Consider the following 20,992-nt stretch of genomic DNA (forward strand, 5'->3'; position numbering starts at 1 on the left):
ATAGAAAGGATGACAGCGGCTGCCCCAGTGTTTAACTGGGTCTTCTGGCAGAATCCGGGGGTCTGGACCCAAACCAGCTATAAAGAATAGAAAGGATGACAGCGGCTGCCCCAGTGTTTAACTGGATCTTCTGGCAGAATCCGGGGGTCTGGACCCAAACCAGCTATGAAGAGACAAAGGCCAGCGGTGGTGTGTCTGCAGCAGACAGGACTAAGGTTAGACACCAGGAAGCACTTGCCCTGGCAAGGTCTATGCTGGGATAGACATTCTTGTCCTCTGCTTCCACTCCTCTCCCCTCTGAAGCCCCGCTCCTAATTCACTCCCAGAACCGCTCCCCAGTTTCCACCCCCACGCTTCGTTCCCGCCTCTCTCCGGAGCCTCCTTGTCCCTCTGGTCCTCATAACCTTAATTCTTTGTCCCCCTCCACTCCTGGAGTGACTTCCCCCTCCCTAACAAAAAGGATGGACGAAGCCCCGCCCCTGCCAGTGACGTCACCGTTTCCAATAGCAACTAAAGATTCTGCAGACCCAACGGCAAAAGCCCCCACTGGGGACAAAGCAGGGTTGTCCCCACACCTGCGATGTGCTGAGCGGTGGAGAGGGGAGAGTTCATTCTCTTCCCACCAGAGTCCTACTCCTGGTCCCCTCCCCTCCCCCACAGCGTTGTTCTCACCGCTGGGCTGAGCCAAACACGGACGCTGTGGGATGCCCTGCGCTGAGGGGCAGGGGCTGCATGCAGCGGTTGGCAAGCTCCCTCTCGGGGTCCCTGCTCTCTCAACGAAGGGAACAGGTGCCTGGCGGTGAATGAGCCCACATCCTGCTGCAGCCCCACCTGTCTCTGATTCTGGGATCGAGTGGGGAAAACACCAGCCCTGGAGTTGCTTGCTCCTCCCGTGAGCTCACAGCCCGGTACGCAGGGTGTGCTCGAGGTCCCAGAGCTGGCCCCATCTCCAAGGGGTCTGTGGCCTATCTCTAAACTTCTATGGCCTCCAGCAGGTCAGAGTCTGGAGGCTTCATGGGTGCATGGGCACAGGCAGCCACCGGGGCAGCCAGCTCGGGGTGGTCAGACAGAGGAAGGGATTTGGCAGCTCTGGGTGGTCAGACAGAGGAAGGGATTTGGCAGGACTTCAGCAAGAGGATCTGTCCCACCCTCCCTCCGATCCACTCACTCTAGACGTACTGGAGCGGCTTCTACTGGCCCTGAAGAGACCATTTCTAGATACTCAACAATCTGTGAGCTGGTTGTTGCACAGCTGGGGGCTTGGAATTGGCCATGGTTGGGAGTATTTATACCAGGGGAACGGCCAAACACTGCAAAGCAGGGTTCTTTATCCCCCTCAGTGTGTCAGCACAGCACTGCTTCCCCCGGGCTGCAGGTCCTTAAGCTTTTGTCTGGAGCCTCTTGCAAGGTCCCCAACACCCAGAGATGGGGTGCCCTTGCCCCCTCGGACCAGGTCTTGTCCCCTTGCACAAGTGAGTCTTTCCTGGGCTCCACTCCCCATTTACCACCTGTCAGCGTCTTCCAGACCCCCCATATGGGCAGCATTGGGAGGAGGTTTGCAGCCATAGAAAGCCTTTACCTAGCTTTGCCCTCCTGTGACAGGAGACCTGGCTGAGACTTGGACCCCTCTGAATCCTGATGAGTCAGATCCTTTGGACGAGGTGCTGCCCTTGGCCAGGTGCAGAGGGAGTTCCTGTTTTGCCCAGGTCTCCCCATGGGAAGGTGTTCTTAGGTGCACTGCCCCCTGCCTTGCTGGCTCATTCAATTCAACAGCCGGTGGAGGGAACGGCTCCCTCCCCTCTCCCACTCAAACTACTGGGCTGTCAATCATAGACACAGCTCCTCCTTGGCTTCAGTCCATTGGCTAAGGAATTATCACATGATCCAAGAAGACCGCTCAAGGATCTTCCCCAGGATTTTGGCCAGATCAGAATCTGGGATAAGAACCCATTTGTACATCCTCTCAAGAGCCATCTATGAACACATGTCTGTCAAGAGGAAGCCAGTTTGAGAGAAGGAGGTGGACAGGTAGGGGAGGAGCAGGTGTGGAGGAACTTATGTCCAGACACCTTCCCCACTGTGGGCTAAGTGGTCAGAGGAGCTGCCTTCCTCTCCTGCCCATCTGCTCTGAGGACCTGCTGTCAAATCAGGGCTGGGGAGATGAGGCAGGCTGCCGGCAGGCCCACATCAGGGGCTCTGTCCCCTGATCTGCAGAAGCCCAAGAACCCTCACAGAGGACAGCTGCAGACAGCAGTGAAGCCATCTTCCTTGCCCTCGTGCTGATGCGCACTGGCACACCCACGTCCACATTGTTTCACTGCAGGCCTCCACCACAAGGTCTCTCCACACTCTGGCTGCACATCCCACCTTTCCTGGAAGGCCAGTCTCCCAACATCACAGAGGCCCCATGCATGCCACCACGGGCAGGGCTGAACATTCACACTTCATTCCCTCCACGTTTACTGAGCACCTAAACATTCACACTTCATTCCCTCCACGTTTACTGAGCACCTACTATGTGCCAGGCACTGCTCCAAGGGCTAGGGGAGCAGCAGTGGAAAGTTAGACCCCTGACTCAAAGTATCTGGCAAACAAATAGGGACCTTTAGACTGGTGGTCCCCAACCCCCAGGCCGCGGACCGGTACCGGTCCGTGGGCCATTTGGTACCGGTCCGCAGAGAAAGAATAAATATAAATAACTTACATTATTTCCATTTTATTTATATTTAAGTCTGAACGATGTTTTATTTTTAAAAGCTGACCAGATTCCCTCTGTTACATCCATCTAAGACTCACTCTTGACACTTGTCTCGTAAGTTTGACAATTATATTTAAAAATACCACAGTTTTTACACCGGTTGCATAATTTTATTTTGTGCATTTATCCGTCCCACCCTAAAAAGGCCAGTCCATGTAAATATTTTCTGACATTAAACTGGTTCATGGCCCAAAAAAGTTTGGGGACCACTACACTTTAGACCATTTCACGCAGCGTTACATAATCGGAAGAAGAAAAAAAAAAGCGGAACACAGCAGAGAGTAACTGCATTGTGTGTGGAGTTTATTCAACATGCATTCCTTCAGATGGGGCGCCTGGCTCCTTGCCTTTGGATGTGGCCTGGACTTGGTGGCTCTTCCAATGAATGGAAGTGGTGGTGTGTGACTTCTGAAGTGAGGTTTGAAAAGAACAGCTTCCCTAGGACTGTCTCTCTTGGGTCTCCTGCATCATGTTGCGAGGACTGTCACCAGCCCTGAGTAAGGCCATGTGGAGAGGAACTCCATGTCAATGGCCTCTTCTTCTGCTTCTTCTTCTATTTTTAAGTGGAAGAGAAAGGAAGCACTCCTTTGTTGTTCCGCTTGGTCGTGCATTCCTTGGTTTCAGCTGCATATTTTGAAAATATTTTCTCTCAGTCATGACTTGTCTTTTCATTTTGCTTAACGCAGGGGTCCCTAAACTACAGCCCGCGGGCCACATGCGGCCCCCTGAGGCCATCTATCCGGCCCCGGCCGCACTTCAGAAGGGGCACCTCTTTCGTTGGTGGTCAGTGAGAGGAGCCTAGTTCCTATTGAAATACTGGTCAGTTTGTTGATTTAAATTTACTTGGTCTTTATTTTAAATATTGTATCTGTTCCCGTTTTGTTTTGTTTTTTTTTTTTTTTTACTTTAAAATAAGATATGTGCAGTGTGCATAGGGATTTATTCATAGTTTTTTTTTTTATAGTCTGGCCCTCCAACAGTCTGAGGGACAGTGAACTGGCCCCCTATGTAAAAAGTTTGGGGACCCCTGGCTTAACGTTATCATTAAAGGGCAGGAATTTCAGCCTGACCAGGCGGTGGCGCAGTGGATAGAGTGTCGGATTGGGATGCCGAGGACCCAGGTTCGAGACCCCGAGGTCGCCAGTTTGAGCGCGGGCTCATCTGGTTTAAGCAAAAGCTCACCAGCTTGGACCCAAGGTCACTGGCTCAAGCAAGGGGTTACTCAGTTTGCTGAAGGCCCGCGGTCAAGGCACATATGAGAAAGCAATCAATGAACAACTAAGGTATCGCAATGCGCAACGAAAAACTAATGATTGATGCTTCTCATCTCTCCATTCCTGTCTGTCTATCCCTCTCTCTGACTCTCTCTGTAAAATAAATAAACAAACAAACAAATAAATAAATCTAAGTTTTAAAAAAAAGACAATGACATTGGGATTTTTTTGTGGGTTTTTTTTTTTTTTTTGTATTTTCTGAAGCTGGAAATGGGGAGAGACAGTCAGATAGACTCCTGCATGCGCCCGACCGGGATCCACCCGGCACGCCCACCAGGGGCAACGCTCTGCCCACCAGGGGGCGATGCTCTGCCCCTCCGGGGCGTCGCTCTGCCACGACCAGAACCACTCTAGCGCCTGGGGCAGAGGCCAAGTAGCCATCCCCAGTGCCCGGGCCATCTTTGCTCCAATGGAGCCTTGGCTGTGGGAGGGGAAGAGAGAGACAGAGAGGAAGGAGGGGGGGTGGAGAAGCAAATGGGCGCTTCTCCTGTGTGCCCTGGCCGGGAATCGAACCCGGGTCCCCCGCACACCAGGCCGACGCTCTACCACTGAGCCAACCGTCCAGGGCCGACATTGGGGTTTTGAACTTAGGACCTCAGGGTCCCAGGTCAACACTCTATCCACTGTGCTACCATAAGTCAGGTGAGATTTTATTTAATTTTTTTTTTTTGCCTCATCTGTGGTGGTGCAGCAGATAAAGCAATGACCTGGAATGCTGAGGTCACCAGTTCGAAATTGCTAGCTTGTCCAGTCAAGGCACATATGAGAAGCAACCAACTACTACAAGTTGATGCTTCCCACCCCTCCTCTCTCCTTCTCTCTCTCTCTCTTCTTTCTCTAAAATGAATAAATAAAATCTTTAAAAAAATAAAAAATTTTTGGCCCTGGCCGGTTGACTCAGCAGTAGAGCGTCGGCCTGGCGTGTGGGGGACCCGGGTTCGATTCCCGGCCAGGGCACATAGGAGAAGCGCCCATTTGCTTATCCACCCCCCCTCCTTCCTCTCTGTCTCTCTCTTCCCCTCCCGCAGCCAAGGCTCCATTGGAGCAGAGATGGCCCGGGCGCTGGGGATGGCTCCTTGGCCTCTGCCCCAGGCGCTAGAGTGGCTCTGGTCGCGGCAGAGCGTCGCCCCTGGTGGGCGTGCCGGGTGGATCCCGGTCGGGCACATGCGGGAGTCTGTTTGACTGTCTCTCCCCGTTTTTAGCTTCAGAAAAAAAAAAATATTGATTTGAGAGGAGTAGTAGGGAAAGGGAGAAGAGAGAGAGAGAAGCATCAACTCATTGTTTCACTTAGCTCTATTTAGGTGTGTACATTTAGTTGTGTATTCATTGATTGCTTTTCATATGTGCCCTGAGCAGGAGTCAAAGCTGCGGCCTCTGGGACCTGTGGGTCAATGCTTTATCCATTGAACAACCCAGCCAGGGTGAGAATTTATTATTTTCACATTACAATAACCAATAAAGACTCCTTTGTCTACCAGTACTGACTCTAACCTCTCAAGATTGTATCATTAAGCATTATGATCTATGCATCTTATAAATGCATAGTGCTGTTGGTGAGTGCATTTTGAATTTCAACATCGTGTTTCCTTTATATGTCTGTGATAGTGCCTCTGAGATCTAGTTATATTTCCCAGTATGTCAGCGTTTGGTATAAATTCACCCTGCAGTTTACAATTGTTGGGAGTTCTAAGAATTCCTGATTCTCTCTCTCTCTCTTTTTTTTCTTAGATTTTATTTATTCATTTTGGAGAGGAGAGAGAAAGAGAGAGAGGGAGAGAAAGGGGGAGGAGCAGGAAGCATCAACTCCCATATGTGCATTGATCAGCAAGCCTAGGGTTTCGAACTGGCGACCTCAGAGTTCCAGGTCGACTTTTTATCCACTGCGGCACCGCAGGTCAGACAAGAATCCCTGATTTTATTTTCCTTGATCAGTCTCAGCTTGTCAATTTTTTTTTTTTTTTTGTATTTTTCTGAAGCTGAAAACGGGGAGAGACAGTCAGACAGATTCCCGCATGCACCCGACCGGGATCCACCCGGCACGCCCACCAGGGGGCGATGCTCTGCCCACCAGGGGGCGATGCTCTGCCCACCAGGGGGTGATGCTCTGCCCCTCTGGGGGGGTCGCTCTGCAGAGACCAGAACCACTCTAGCGCCTGGGGCAGAGGCCAAGGAGCCATCCCCAGCGCCCGGGCCATCTTTGCTCCAATGGAGCCTTGGCTGCGGGAGGGGAAGAGAGAGACAGAGAGGAAGGGGGGGGTGGAGAAGCAAATGGGCGCTTCCCCTATGTGCCCTGGCCAGGAATCGAACCTGGGTCCCCCGCACGCCAGGCCAACGCTCTACCGCTGAGCCAACTGGCCAGGGCCTAAGCTTGTCAATTTTGATCTTTACAAAGAAACAACTTTCTGCCTCACTGATTTTCACTAGTTTTTTTTCTGCTTCCTACTTCATTGACTTCTCCAACCTTCCCTCTTTTCTTTCACTTGTTTTGGATTTCATTTGCTCTTTTTTCAAGCTTCATTAAGTTAGAAACTGTCAACTGACTGTCCTTGAACACCAGTTCCATGACCAACAGGAATCCCCTCATTTTGGGTGTGATGAAGAGAGAAACTTTGGTGTGAACAGTTCAATGATAATACATCAAGCAGGGATACGAGAATAGCATTGCTGTGAGGCTGATCTCCAGGACCAGAGATCTTGTCAGCTAGGATGCTCGGAGATGCTCCTCTCTGCCCTCCTGTGCCCAATGACTCCAGAGAGACGTCTTCAAGCAAGTCTGCCACAAACGCAAAAAAAAAAAAAAGGCAGTTTTTCAGATACAATGCACTTTCCAAAACAGTCAGAGAGCTGCTTATATAAACATAAAAACCCTGTCCCTGGTCCTTGATTGGTCCATCCTAATGCAAATTAAGACTCCCAGTTCTCGCAGTTTGATTGATACAAAGGCAGTCCTGATTGGTCAGAATAGAGCCACTCTTGTAAGGTATTTTCCCGCGGAGGAAGAAAGGGCATGGCCACCAAGTGTGGAACAGCAAAAGCTTTATTTAATAGAGCGCTTCCCCAAGGAGGTTCTCTGATCCACCAGAGGAGGTCCAGGGATGTCGCGCAGCCTCCCCAGTTTGGGGCGGAGGGGCGTGTGTGGGGTGGGGGGGTGGTAAATTATAGCGTCCGTAGGGTGGTCGGGTTGATATGACGTAGCTAAATTTCATTGGCTGGCAGACAGTCGGTTGTTTTCAAAGGGCTCCTGGGAAGTTTCTTTTGGAGCGCATGGGTGTGGGCGGTTTCAGCCAAAGTTCCCCCGCCTGGTTCCCCACGTGACCCTCCCCCCCCCCCCACCATTGCCAACCGACCTCACAACTCTGATTGGCCAGAGCTGCACGGCTCTGGGAAAAGCCTCAGTCCCACTGGTTGAAACTGGACTCCCAGAAACCTTTATAAGGGCTGGCCCAGGGGCCAGAAATACACTATCCGTCTAGCACTTCATTGGGGGTTTAGGTGGTTCAGTGCAGGTTCAAGCAGTTCAACACAGGGGCATCTTTGAGAAGTACAGTTTGCATGAGAGTCCCGCGTGCAGAGATGGCGCTAGAGTTTGTTTTAATTTGAGTGCACTTAGCCACCAGGAGCACTTCTCCTAGGTGTCTGCTTTTTTTCCCCCCTTCAGCATTCACAAAACTTAGGTTTTAATTTTTGTGAACTTCCACCTCTTCTGAAATAAACATCTATTCTACAGTGACACAGTTCCCTCTAAACTTTGCTTTAGCTGCATCTTGACCTCCCCCTGCCCCCCACCACGCTATTCAAAATGTTTCCTAATTTCCCTTGTGATTTCCTCCTTGACCCCTGGTTCCTTTATAGATACGTTGTTTTCGTTTCTCAAACGGGAACGAAAGGTTTTATGGGTCTGTGCACAAAACCTTTTTATTAGATTAATCCAATTATGGTTACAATGTGTCGCATGACTTCCAACATTTTACATTGATATGCGTTTGTTTCATGGCCCAGCATATGTTCTGTGCTGGCGCATGTACCATAAACATTTGAGAAAAACCTATCACCCGCCGATGTTGGGTCGACTGGGCTCTAGATCCCTGGTAGGTCGCTACTGCTGTTCCAGGTGCTGCGAACCCTGCAGACACCCACCCGCAGGTTACCTACAGCCAGGGTTGCTGAAAGCACTGGGTTCGGCCCTGAGCCGAGCAGGTCCGCGGCAGCACAGGTCGGCCACGGGGGGTTAGGGGGTGGGTAGGGTGCGCCCGGCCAAGTGGGGGACCCGCAATGCGTGCCCCGAAGACCAGCGGGCCAGATGGATGGAAACCACCCCCCGCACGGGCGGGGGTGGTCGCTGAGACAGTGACGGGCCTGCTTCCCCTGGCTGGGCCGGGGCCCCACAGCCGCGGCCTGCACCCTCAGGCGGAAAATAAGCCTGGTAGCAGGGATGGCACCCAGGAGCGGGTCGCGGGGCGCAGGGACTCCCTGCCGTGATGGCGCAGCTGCCCCGGGCTCAGCGCCTCCCGAGAGGGTGCGGGCCCAGCGGTTCCGCACTGACCACAGGACGTCGGGGCAGCGGGGCCAGGAGCGCAGGGGACGTAAGATGGGGGCCCGGTGAGACTCGCCCCCACCAAGCGAGCCGGCTTGCTGCCAACGCCAGCACCGCGTTGGGAAAAGACCCGCGGTGGCGCTTTGGAGATGCGAGCGCGCGGAAGGGCGCAGGCGCAGTCGGCCCAGCCCGCGGTGACGTTCCTGCGCACGCGCGCAGAGCTCGCAGAGACCGCTGGCGGAGGGGTTGCCATGGAAACTTGAGGGCGTTGGAAACATCTCTCCGACGTCGCCGGGCCCGTCCCTGGTCAGGGTTCCGCCACCCGCGCCGCTGCCCCGGGACTTCATCGCGATGACGCTGAGTGCTCGCGCTGGCGGGTGAGGCTCGGCTCGCGGCCTCGGGTCGGAGGTGCGGACGCTGGGGTCCCAGGCAGGATGCGCTCGGGGGCCGGACTCGGCGTGCTGGGTCGGGGAGGGCGCCCTAACCTCTGCTCCCCGAACCGAACCGAAGCCCCCCGGGGGGCTCTGTCGTCGGGAGAGAACGCAGCCGGTGACTGATCTTCCCCGGGGGACGTGACCCCGAGCCCAGCCTCGGGCAGGGTTCCTCTGCGACCGTGTTACGATAAAAGAAGACTGCTTCGTCCTCTTCTTCTAGCAAACGAAGGGACCCCCCAGTCATGCAGTTATCCGCTCCGGAGACAGAATCCTCCGCCTTGTCACCCCATGGGAGCCCAGACCCTGTTCCAGCTCCTCACCACGAGCCCTCCTGACACCTGTGGGTTCTCACGGTGCCGCAGAGCGGTAAACCCCACCTGTGCACCTGCTGTGTTGGCGGTGGTCTTTGACAGAATTGCAGATTCACAGAATTGCCTTGAATGGGGACCCGCCACTGAATAATGGTGCCGCCCTGAATAATAATGGTGGTACATGCCCGGGCTGCCAGGTACCCTGGGCTGGGAGGCAAGTTCACCATCAGTGGACCTCGGGTACTTCATCAACACCTTCAGCTTTGTGTGTGAGCCCGTGTGTGTGTGTGTGTGTGTGTGTGTGTGTGTGTGTGTGCGTGTGCGTGTGCGTGCGCGCGCGCGCGCCTAGAAGTAAGGCCCTCAATGGTATTGTGGTTATCTGATTAGGTTTATATCTTCATTTGCCTAATTTGCTGGCCTCTAACCTCTGATGACCTAAATGTGTTGTCTGCTTTCTAATGTCTGTCCACAAACATTCGCAAGGTTATTTGTTGTGGACCGTAAATGGCAAAAAGCCATTGTAGATTCGAGGCTTAGCAAAAGGCTGAGTTCTCCCCCCTCCACCTCCATATTTGGCTATTATACTATTTGCACCCACTTCACTTGCTTCCTTAAATTGCTGGAAGCAATTTACATGCCCTTCCTCTTACTCTTTGTTCCTGTTTGTTCCGATGTTGGTTGATTTTACTTATGCATTGTAGGGGGGTTCCTGTTTTAGCTTAGGATGTGTAACTTTGTATCAGGGACTTTCTTGATTTGCATATGGCTATATAATAAAGCAAACTGGGCTCTGGAGCACTCAGATATTGCCATCAGCATTTGAAGAGTCCTCCCGGTCCCATCTTTTTAATAAGTGTGTTTTCTTAATTCCGCACCGTTACTAGGAGCCGCGCTGGTTGGTCCGTGGCAGTTATTTCTCAGAGGGTCCTTTGTCCTGGTCACGGGTTCACAACCTTACAAGGACTCCCTCCTTACTGTGTCTTGGTTTGTGTGTCCCTAAAAGCTACTTTTTTCTTAGTTCTTTCTGCCTGGAATTGTGAGCCTTTGGCCACTGATAAGTGATAACAACAACAAAAAACCCCAAAACCCCCGCCACACTAATAGGCTCTCCCTTATATTCATGCGGTTATTTCTGACTCCCAGGGTTTAACAATTATGGAAAAGCAGAACTCCCTTACATGCCCTTTCCCCAGACAGGTCCTGCAACAGGCCCTTCTGGCCCTTGAGTTTTCCTCACATCACGGACCTCAAATTTAAATCACAAAAGTTGGATCTTGATCTCAGTTCAATAAAATAAAATGTGTCTGCTGAGGTCACTGTGGTCCCATCACAAGGCCAAGTGGTTCAGGAGTACCCTGGGGACAATGACCATAGTCATTTTGTTCTCTGGATTGTCCTTAAACTGCTTTGCAGGAAGTGTTTAATGCCACTCAAGGAACTTGTACATATGGAGGGGCAGAAAATTTACTCATTCCCATTAGAATAAATGATACTTTTACCTGCAGTGCGACCTGTGTGCCTCTAAATATTCTTTACATGGGCGGCAGGGTCATCGCCGCCTACTGCACAGTAACATCCTGTGTTTTCGGAATAATTGGTACAGATTTCCATATTTTTAAAATTCCCATCTGTCCAAGAAATTACATTATCTTAAAGAGAATACCCAGAAATCTCAAAAATAACACACGTACAGGCTATTAATTTCCAGCAGGGATAACTGGTTCCTTCTTCACCCATACTCTGAGTGACAGTTCCCCCAACAGGGACAGAACCACCAGAAAAAGGAGATCATTCCTGTCTCTGACCGTAGAACTCACCAACGGAACCTCTGCTCTGAAGCTCAAAGACTAGCCTATATCCGGCCTGACCTGTGGTGGCACAGTGGATAAAGCGTCAACCTGGAAACGCTGAGGTTGCCGGTTCGAAACCCTGGGCTTGCCTGGTCAAGGCACATATGGGAGTTGATGCTTCCAGCTCCTCCCCCTTCTCTCTCTCTCTGTCTCTCTCTCTTCTCTCTTCCTCTCTGTGTCTCTCCTCTCTAAAAAAATGAATAAATTAAAAAAATAAAAAAAATAAAAAATAATTAAAAAATAAAACAAATATAAGTCTTTAAAAAAAAAAAAAAAGACTAGCCTATATCCACTCACTAATGATGTCACATGGCCTTGGCTGGCTGGCTCAGTGGTAGAGCATTGGCCCAGAGTGTGGAAGTCCTTGGTTCAATTCCCCAGAGCCAGGGCACGCAGGAGAAGCGCCCATCTGCTTCTCCACCCTTCCCCCTCTCCTTCCTCTCTGTCTCCCCCCACCCCTGCAGCCAAGGCTCCATTGGAGCAAAGTTGGCCCGGGCGCTGAGAATGGCTCCATGGCCTCTGCCTCAGGCGCTAGAATGGCTCCGGTTGCAATGGAGCAACGGCCCAGGTGGGCAGAGCATCACCCCTGGGTGGGCATGCCCAGTGGATCCCGGTCGGGTACATGCAGGAATCTGTGTCTCTGCCTCCCTGCTTCTCACTTCAGAAAAATACAAAAAAGAAAAAGAAAATCCCATGGTCCTTGGTTTTCTCTTAGCTAAACAAGGGAAATGTTTGTTATAATAAATATTTCTTGTAAAATCAATGTAAATACTACAGAAAAAATAATGACTAATATAAAAAGTGGAGTAGAATGGGGGAAGAAGCCACCCACCCCTGTAAAAACAGACCCAACTAGATTCCAGGACCTGTTTTCCTTGCCTGACCTCAAATACAGGTTCTTGGCTTCAGGACCTATTACAAAGAATAACCGTTATTTTATTTCTGAAAGTTGCCTGTGATGCAGTTAGCCAAAGATTTGGCCCAGTCTTAACTATCACAACATTATCACTGACATATCACATAGTTCAGTGGATCCTCCTGTTACAGAAAGAAGACACACAAACTCAGCTGCACAAGCTTCAGTGCACACACTTGAGTTTAATCCACAAAATCCCAGCAGTGGGAAATCTTGATATCACAATTTATGTCCTGTGGCCTCACTTTGTCCTTGGCCTAACGAGGTAAACTGGTAAAAAAAAAAAAAAAAAGTCAGCCTCTGGTGCTATAAAAAAAACCTTTGATGAGACCCCTAAGGCTCTCCTGTGAGTCTTCCCCCTCACCCCCCCGTGCTGGGAGCATGAACTCGGTCAGTTGAACCCCCGGTGTGTTCCCAGTGGTCTCAGGCCGCGGGGCATACACACTCCGCATCTGGGCAGGTGCAGGTCTGGCGGGGCCTGCGCCCAAAACACTACACGTTGCCTGGTCTTTCTCCATTGAGAAAGACTATTCATGCACTGGACAGAAGTGGACAATAGAGCCACTTTCATCCTCCTCGTACCTGTCCCAGTGCAGACTGTCACCTGCATGCAGTATGAGCCCAGCCTGTCACCCGCTGCAAGGGAACTGCCCCCATCCCCACCCCCGTTCAAAAACAATAGAACCGCACAGGGACCTTCATTGTCCTCGCTGAGTTTGTCACAGAGGAAGAGGTTTCCGATTGTGTTATTTTCAGTAAAAAGTGTCGCTGTCCGCCCCTCCCGTAGAAATGGAAGCAATTGTCGAGATTACAGCGGAATGTGATTCTCTTTGTGCTGGCGTTTCTGCTGCTCTGTGGCCTCCTGTCCTACATCAGCATGGCTGACCAGTGGAAAGGTATCCGTGAGCGCCGCAGACAGCCGAGGGTTGACCGGGCGGCAGCGATCTGGCCAGCCGGCTTGAACAGCTCCAGCAGCCATAAAGGGCAAGGAGTGGGCAAGAAATCAGATAAAAAGGAGTGCAGAGTGCTCTCAGCTCCCCTTGCTAGAACGCGGTTGTTCACGTGACGTCCTCTGACTCTTCCTGCGAGTCAGCTGTGGGGCTGGCGCCTGTCCTCTGCCCTGAGGCTGAATGCTAAGGGCATTCCGTGGTTCTCATAACACACACTACCCTGTGTCTGGAGAGGACCAGCAGAGAGCTGGTGAGGATGTAGAGGATCCTCTGAAATTCTCTGAGCTTGCTGATTATAGGAGGAAAGCAGACAGGCTGCCGCAGGTCACCACGTGTCCTTCCTGATGTGGAAACACGAACGCGAAGTAGTTGAGGTTGTGGGTTGGGGATGAGAACTAAGCTGGCCAAGTGCTTCAAGAAGGCTCGGTTCTCTCTGGCCATTCTTGAATGCACTTTGGTGACTTCCCGAGGCCTCGGCATCCTTTGTTAAGGAAAGTACCCTGCCTGGGCGTCTTCTGTGAAGCAAGGTTAATGTTCTCTAGGCCCGGCTGCACACTGAGTTAAATAGGTTTTCTTGTTTAGCCCCGAATGGCAGGTCAGTGGAGGAGCAGAAGGTGAGGCCAGCAAACCCGCCCGTCTTGCCAGCTCCTAGGAATGCAGATGCTGACCCAGGAAAAGGCCCGGGACTGTCACCTCAGGTAGGTTCAGTGAGCTTTGGGTGGGGCTGTAACCCAGCTCAGTTCCAGAAGCGTCAGAAGAGTTTGTAAATTCAAACCGACTGCGAAGAATGCTTCTTCTTGCCACCTGTTCTGTGTTTCAATCTCACTTCTCCTGGGTTGGCTGGACGACATCTGGGGAAGGAAGGAAGAATATTTTTTCTTTGTTCTCAGTTGCACACCTGCTGGGCTCTGGTCCTGGGTGAGGTAGACAGGACAGGCCGTCCCTTCTCTCCTGGAACTACAGGCTGGTGGGAGACACAGGTAAGATGCCAGCAACCGGCCAGTGGCCCATGAGTGCTTTGTGCCACAAGTTGCTGATGGTGAAGCGGGAGGCCCAGGGCTGGTCTGCTGTAGGGTTCTCTGCGGCTCCAGTACAGGACTCGCCTCTGCCCCTTTGTGCCCCCTTACAGTCTGTGCCAGCTGGAGATGCCCCAGGCCCAGTAAAGACTCGGAGGACAAGAGGCCGGATGACACCAAGAGGCAGGAAGCGGCAGGGGACACGGAGCTCACCAGGAAGAAAACCCACAGAGGACGGTTGTCAGGTACCAGGAGCAGCAGATTTGGGTCAGAATATGCGGAACAGAGGTTGCTGTGTTTGGTGTGTCTTTTCTGAAAAACACAGAAAAAGAACCAGCATGTGGTTAGCATATCTTCTTTTGAAAGCAGACGATTTACAGCCATCCTAAGAGCCGGCCCAGGATGGGGGTGGGGTGGAGTGACTGCTTTCTCCTAGGTGCCTGGCATGGGGGCAAGGCTGAGCCCAGCTGGGCAGCCACCACGGGCGCCTGCGTCCCTGCCCCTACCCTGCTGATGGCAGCTCTCTCCCTGAAGCTGGCGAGGGGCAATGATAGAGCCGGAGCAGGGCACCGAAGTCCCTTCCAGAAAGGCAGAGGCCCCCACCAGGCCTTCCTCTCAGGCCCCCAGGATGCAGGACCAACGAGGTAAGGCCCCACCTGGGCGTCCTGATGGAGAGGAGAGGACGTGTGGACACACAAACCGGGCGTGTGGGCTCAGACACAGCCCCCTGCAGTGCAGGCTGAGGCCTGCCCAGAAGACAAGGTCAGCCCTGTTGCCAGGGCCTGTGATGTCTGCCGGCCCCTAGATGGCCGCCTCTCTGGACAGACTGGACTGCTGTGGGGCGTGGGCCGCCCAGGGGCCGGGGGCACCACCTTCTTGCTGCTCCAGGAATGGCCCGGGCAGGGGTGTGCTCGCAGCTCCCAGCCACTCCGCACCCCAGCTGACCGGCCCTCTCCCCGTCTGCCCAGGAGGCTGCGGAGGAGGTGACGCGGAGGGTCCACTCCCTGTCGGGGAAGAAGGACGGGCTGGTGCCCATGTTCATCAACACGCACAGCGGCCTCTTCACCCACGTGGGCGTGTTCACCTTGGGCGCCAGGGCCGACAGCTACTACGAGTACCTGCTGAAGCAGTGGATCCAGGGCGGGAAGCAGGACACGCGGTGAGGCCGCCTCTGCCGCCCGTCCCAGCTCTGGTCGGGGCCCCTCGTGGGGACGTGGTTCCTCTCAGCACAGCCACTGTGCCGGGCAGGAGGCCAGGCCGGCCACGGGGCCTGGTGCTGAGATGCGTCGGGGACTGGCTGCAGTCACCGAGGTTTAAGACTTGAATAAGTAGAACGATACCCTTTGTTTGTGGCTGGGAGACTACATTTAAGATGTCAGTACCACCCAAAGTGATCTGTAGACTCAATGAATGATAACTCCTATCAAAAGTTCCAGCATTTTGCAGAAATGGAAAAGTCGATCCTTAATTTATATGGAATTGTGAGGAGCTGGAATAGACAAGGCAATCTTCAAATGAAGAAACCTCCAAAGGTGGAGGACATACATTTCCCAGTACCTTACCAGAGAGGTACAATATTCGAAACAGTGTGGAGCGAGCACAGGACAGACACGCCTAACCAAGGGCTGAAGGGAATGTCCAGAGACAAACTCAGGCACAGCGGCCGACGGGTTTCTGCCAGCGCGGGAAGTCCACTCGGCGGGCAGAGAACTTGGTCATCAGCCAGTGGCGCTGGGACCACGAGATAGCCACACGCAAAGAATGAAGTTGGGCCCCTCCCCCTACTCACACATAGAGAAAAATGACCTCAAATGGAATCAATGACATAAATATAAAAGTTAGAACCGTAAAACTCTTTCAAAGAACGGGTAAATCTTTACAATCTGGATTTGGCAGTGACTTCTTAAATAAACCTCCAAAAGCACAAGCAACTGAGGAAAAAACAGACTGGCTGGACTTCATCAATATTAAGTTCCAGCCTGACCTGTGGTGGTGCAGTGGATAAAGGGACGACCTGGAATCCTGAGGTTGCCGGTTCAAAACCCTGGGCTTGCCCAGTCAAGGCACATAGGAGAAGCAACTGCTATGAGTTGGTACTTCCTGCTCCTCCCCCCTTTCTCTCTTTTTCTTTCTCCTCTTGCTAAAAATCAATAAATAAAATCTTTTAAAAAAAATTTCATGCACCAAAGAACAGTATCTACAGACTAAAAAGGCAACCCCCAGAATGGAGCATTTTCCAAACTCCATATCTGACAAAGGGTTAATATCCAGAATGTATTTTTAAAAGCTAAAACTCAACAACAATAAAACAACAAAAACTAAAACTCATCCGACCAGGCAGTGGTGCAGTGGATAGAGCACTGGGCTGGGACGCAGAGGATCCAGGTTTGAAACCTCAAGGTCTCTGGCTTGAGCACGGACTCATTCGGCTTGAGTACAGGGTCGCTGGCTTGAGCGTGGTATCATAGACATGACCCCATGGTCACTGGCTTAACCGAAGTTTGCTGGCTTGAGCAAGGGGTGACTCGCTCTGCTGTAGCCCCCCGGTCAGGCACATATGAGAAAGCAATCAATGAACAACTAAGGTGCTGCAATGAAGAATGGATGCTTCTCATTCTCTCTTTATCCCTATCTGTTCCTCTCTCTGTCTCTCTCTTTCTGTCTCTGTCACACACACAAAACAAACACACTAAAACTCAACAAATAAGAAAAAAGCACTGCCTGACCAGGCGGCGGCGCAGTGGATAAAGCTTCGGACTGGGATGCAGAGGACTCAAGGTTCGAGACCCCAAGGTCACCAGCTTGAGCGCAGGCTCAACTGGTTTGAGCAAAAGCTTACGAGCTTGGACCCAAGATCGCTGGCTCGAGCAAGGGGTTACTTGGTCTGCTGTAGCCCCACGGTCAAGGCACATATGAGAAAGCAATCAATGAACAACTAAGGTGTTGCAATGAAAAACTAATGATCGATGCTTCTCATTTCTCTCTGTTCCTGTCTGTCTGTCCCTGTCTATCCCTCTCTGACTCTGTCTCTGTAAAATAAAAAAAAAACCACCTTTATTAACAGGGTACATTATGACTTATGAATAATTCAGCACAGACGGATGAACATACCTGTGCCTGCAGTTGCAGCATGCGTCAGAGTGGAGAGCACAGGGTCCTCCTATCTGGGGAAACCTCCCCCGTCTCCTATTCAAAAACAGGGGAAACACCTGAAGAGGTGTTTTTCCAGAGAAGAGGTATACATGTCCAATAAGGACGTGAGAAGATGCTCCATGTCACGTCTCATTAGGAAAACGCAAATCACAGCCACAGTGAGATCCGACCTCACACACTCATGGGGGACGCAATCAACCAAACAGGCGACAACGAGGGCTGGTGAGGACGTGAGACGTTAGAACCCCGTGCACTCTGATGGGGACCGAACATGGTGCCCCGGCGATGAACGGCAAAGAATGTTGCCGTTCGCCAAGAAAGGAAAGAGAATGACCACGTGACCCAGCGGTCCCACTCCTGGGTACACACACAGCACAGTTGAAAGCAGGGTCTCAAGGGTCTCAAAGAGATATTTTTACACCCAGGTTCATAGCAGCCTTACTCAAAACAGTTAAAAGGTAGAAACTATCCCAATGTCCATTGATGGATGACTGGATAAGGGAAATACGGTATCTACATACATTGGAATGTTATTTACTTTTTTTTCTTTTTATCTGAGAGAAGGGCAGGAGCATCAGGCTGTTCCTGTGTGTGCCCTCGCCGGGGACTTGAACTGGCAACCTCTGGGCTCCGGGAGGACGTTCCAACCACCTGGGCCACCTGGCCAGAGCGGACTGTTACTTCTAGAAAGGAAGGAGGTTGTGACACTCTCTGTGACCCGAGTGGACCTTGAAGACATTATGCCCAGTGAAATAAGGTCTACGCACAAGACTCCACCACGCACGGGGGGTCTGCTGAGTGGGCGAACCCAGGGAGACAGAACGTGGGGCGTTGTTAGAGGGGTGAAGTTTTGGGGGGATGATAAAATAGGTTTGGGAAGAGAGAACGATGAGTATTGCACAACGTTCCAAATGACGTTAAAGCTAATGATGTAAGAATGGTGAACACACGCCTGACCAGGTGGTGGCACAATGGATAGAGCGTCGGACTGGGATGCGGAAGGACCCAGGTTCGAGATCCCGAGGTCGCCAGCTTGAGCGTGGGCTCATCTGGCTTGAGCAAAGAGCTCACCAGCTTAGACCCAAGGTCGCTGGCTCCAGCAGGGGTTACTCGGCCTGCTGAAGGCCCGTGGTCAAGGCACATGTGAGAAAGCAATCAATGAACAAATAAGAAGTCGCAACGTGCAACGAGAAACTGATGATTGATGCTTCTCATCTCTCTCCGTTCCTGTCTGTCTGTCCCTGTCTATCTCTGCCTCTGTAAAAAAAAATAAATACAAAATTTAAATATTAAGAACATTTTTTTTTTAAAAAAAAAGAATGGTGAACAGGCCTGACCAGTTGGTGGCGCAGTGGATAGAGCCTCGGACTGGGATGCAGAGGACTCAAGGTTCGAGACCCTGAGGTCGCCAGCTTGAGTGCGGGCTCATCTGGTTTGAGCAAAAGCTCACCAGCTTGGACCCAAGGTCGCTGGCTCAAGCAAGGGGTTACTCGGTCTGCTGAAGGCCAGCAGTCAAGGCACATATGAGACAGCAATCAACGAACAACTAGGGTGTCGCAACGAAAAACTAATGATTGATGCTTCTCATCTCTCCGTTCCTGTCTGTCTGTCCCTATCTATCTCTCTCTCTGACTCTCTCTCTCTTAAAAAAAAAAAAAAAAAAGAATGGTGAACAGGGTACGATTCGACATTGGCACAGATGCATGTGGGCAGCCCTGCAGGTGCAGCAGGGGTCAGTGCAGAGAGCACAGGGCCCGTGTGGGGACCCAAGCTCCACTCTCACCTCCCGCAGCTGGCAGCTTTTAGGTCTAAAAGGGGCAGAGCAGGGAATGTCGGGGACCAGGCCTGGCTGCCCAAATCTGTGGACTGTTGAGGGGACCCCCCCCAGAGTTATTGGTCCCAGGAAGTGGGGCAGGAGAGGGCTTCTGGACCCCCGGACGTACCCATGTGTGCAGGGCCAGCAGGTGTGGCCGGACAGTCCGAGAGGGAATCAGAACACACCTTCCTGGTGCCACTGCAGATGGAGACGCCGTCTGGAGGGTCTGGGAGGAGATCACAGCGGATCTGTGGTGTGGGCTTGGGGCCCAGCGCCTGAGCTGAGAGGAGGGACGGGATGGGGAGCAACCCAGGAAAGGGCCGCCATCCAGGGGAGAGGGCTGCGTGTCCTTGTCGCTGGACCTGGCCCCCACTCTGCAGAGGCCACGGGGGCCCCAAGAGGACAGCTCTCTACTTAGTGCAGGGCAGGCAGCCCTGGGTGCAGGTACGGGGACAAAGGAACAGAGACATAGGGACACGGGGATATTGATACTTAGAGACACAGAGACATGAGGAGGGGGGCATGGGAGCACAGGGACGTGGGGCTGGGCACACGGGGACAAGGGGGCAGGGACACGGGGCTGGGCACACAGGGACAGGGACATGACATGGGGCACATTGGGACACAGGAACAGAGACACAGTGATAGGGACACGGAATGGACACACAGGGAGAGGGATATGGCGTCACAGAGACACAGGGACAAGTACACAGCGGTGGGCACACAGGGACAGGGACACGGGGGCATGGGGACACAGGGACGGAGACACAGGGACGAGGACACAGGGACATGGGAACACGGAGAGAAATGGTGTGAGGAGATGGGTTGGGAAACACAGGAATGGGGAGCACAGGGAGAGGGATGTGGGTGGTTGAGCTATGGCACTGGGTGACCATGGGATGACCACACCCATGGGGTGGTGTGACATGATGAACAGTCATTGTCACCACGTTGGTTGCCTCAGTGACAGTCTTGGGACAGTGTGAGGAGGGCAGCCAAAGGGTCAACTCACATGGCCAGACCTCCCTTACCAGCCCTGGCCTGGTGGGGTCCCTTGGGCTCCAGGGTGGCAGCCAGAGCCCAGCACCCCAGCCCTGTCCTGGCCCCAGACAGGCCAGGCCTAGGCAGAGACCGGGGCTCAGGGACAGCTTTGGGAGTGGGGATGGGCACCTTCCCTCTGCAGCCAGGAGCAAGGGAGGTGGGTCCTGGCCTCTGTGGCTGTAGCCCCTTCCCCAGGCCTGGGACTAGCTGCCGGGGAAGGGGAGGTAGTATCTCTGTCCTCTGGGCACTGGCAGCTCCCAGGAGAGGGGGGCTGTCTTGCCAAACAGCCAGTGAAAGGACTGGCCCAGCGTGAGGGGAGCGGGCCCCAGCTCCCAGCCACGGCCTCCGGCTCCCCCCACCCTCCCCCGGCTCTCAGCTACATTCCCGCTGCCCAACCCCTGCCTGGGCTCTGGGACCCCTGCCTGGGCTCCGGGACCCCTGCCTGGGCTCTGGGACCCCTGCCTGGGCTCCGGGACCCCTGCCTGGGCTCCAGGACCCCTGCGCCACTGCCCTTGAAGCCCCTCATGGTCACTGGACAAACTCCTTGCTCACGGCTGTCCCTTTGCGTGAGACTCCCCCACCCCCATCTTCCGAAGGCTCCCTCCCTCCCTCCCTCTGGTCAGTGGGGCAGTCTTCTTCCACCCTGCTTCTCCCCCCACTGGCTTGTCTGCAGGGGGGTCTGGCCCAGGACATCTCCATGTGGCTGTGAGGTCTGGACTGTGGGGATGGTCCCTTCTCGCCCAGGTGCATGTTGCCAATGTGCCCACCTGGAGCCTGGCACAAGGAAGACCGGCCTGAGGGACCAGTGGGGTGGAGTGTGGCAGGCCAGGCTGTCAGCAGTGGCCGCTGGAAGACACATCCCTTCCCAGCACCAGGCCCTAGAGCACTGGCCTGCTTTATGTGTCCCCACGGCGACCATCTCCGTGGTGACACAGTGGC

At 53.1% G+C, this 20,992-nt stretch overlaps 1 protein-coding gene and 1 long non-coding RNA gene across 5 annotated transcripts; one reads left to right on the forward strand and one right to left on the reverse strand.

Annotated features, from left to right (window-relative positions):
* The first annotated feature begins 8,807 nt into the window (after positions 1 to 8,807).
* Positions 8,808 to 18,194, forward strand: LOC136323805 (uncharacterized). 4 transcript variants are annotated; one of them, XM_066255653.1, is made up of 7 exons: positions 8,808 to 8,974; positions 12,865 to 12,973; positions 13,610 to 13,725; positions 13,918 to 14,007; positions 14,157 to 14,288; positions 14,578 to 14,687; positions 17,761 to 18,194. In XM_066255653.1, exons 2-7 carry the CDS (start codon positions 12,955 to 12,957, stop codon positions 17,927 to 17,929), a joined length of 636 nt encoding a protein of 211 aa, XP_066111750.1. In that variant the 5' UTR covers positions 8,808 to 8,974; positions 12,865 to 12,954; the 3' UTR covers positions 17,930 to 18,194. The 4 variants fall into 4 exon arrangements, with proteins under 4 accessions (XP_066111750.1, XP_066111749.1, XP_066111752.1 ...); XM_066255652.1 differs by having other exon boundaries at positions 8,808 to 8,943; XM_066255655.1 differs by lacking the exon at positions 17,761 to 18,194 and adding an exon at positions 15,012 to 15,111 and having other exon boundaries at positions 8,808 to 8,943.
* Positions 13,737 to 20,982, reverse strand: LOC136323806 (uncharacterized). The gene is made up of 4 exons (XR_010729010.1): positions 20,821 to 20,982; positions 19,140 to 19,238; positions 14,257 to 14,355; positions 13,737 to 13,878 (listed from the first exon to the last, which is right to left on the reverse strand). It is a non-coding gene; the product is annotated as an uncharacterized lncRNA (long non-coding RNA).
* Between the last annotated feature and the right edge of the window lie 10 nt (positions 20,983 to 20,992).

Source organism: Saccopteryx bilineata, chromosome 2 (assembly GCF_036850765.1).
Source record: "Saccopteryx bilineata isolate mSacBil1 chromosome 2, mSacBil1_pri_phased_curated, whole genome shotgun sequence".
Taxonomy (NCBI): domain Eukaryota; kingdom Metazoa; phylum Chordata; class Mammalia; order Chiroptera; family Emballonuridae; genus Saccopteryx; species Saccopteryx bilineata.

What these genes read in the sequence shown, in the direction of transcription:
- LOC136323805 (XM_066255653.1), top strand. An exon ending in CCACAGAGGACGGTTGTCAG is followed by an intron (nt 14,289 to 14,577) that starts GTACCAGGAGCA and finishes CTCTCCCTGAAG; the next exon opens with CTGGCGAGGGGCAATGATAG. An exon ending in CAGGATGCAGGACCAACGAG is followed by an intron (nt 14,688 to 17,760) that starts GTAAGGCCCCAC and finishes ATCTGAGAGAAG; the next exon opens with GGCAGGAGCATCAGGCTGTT.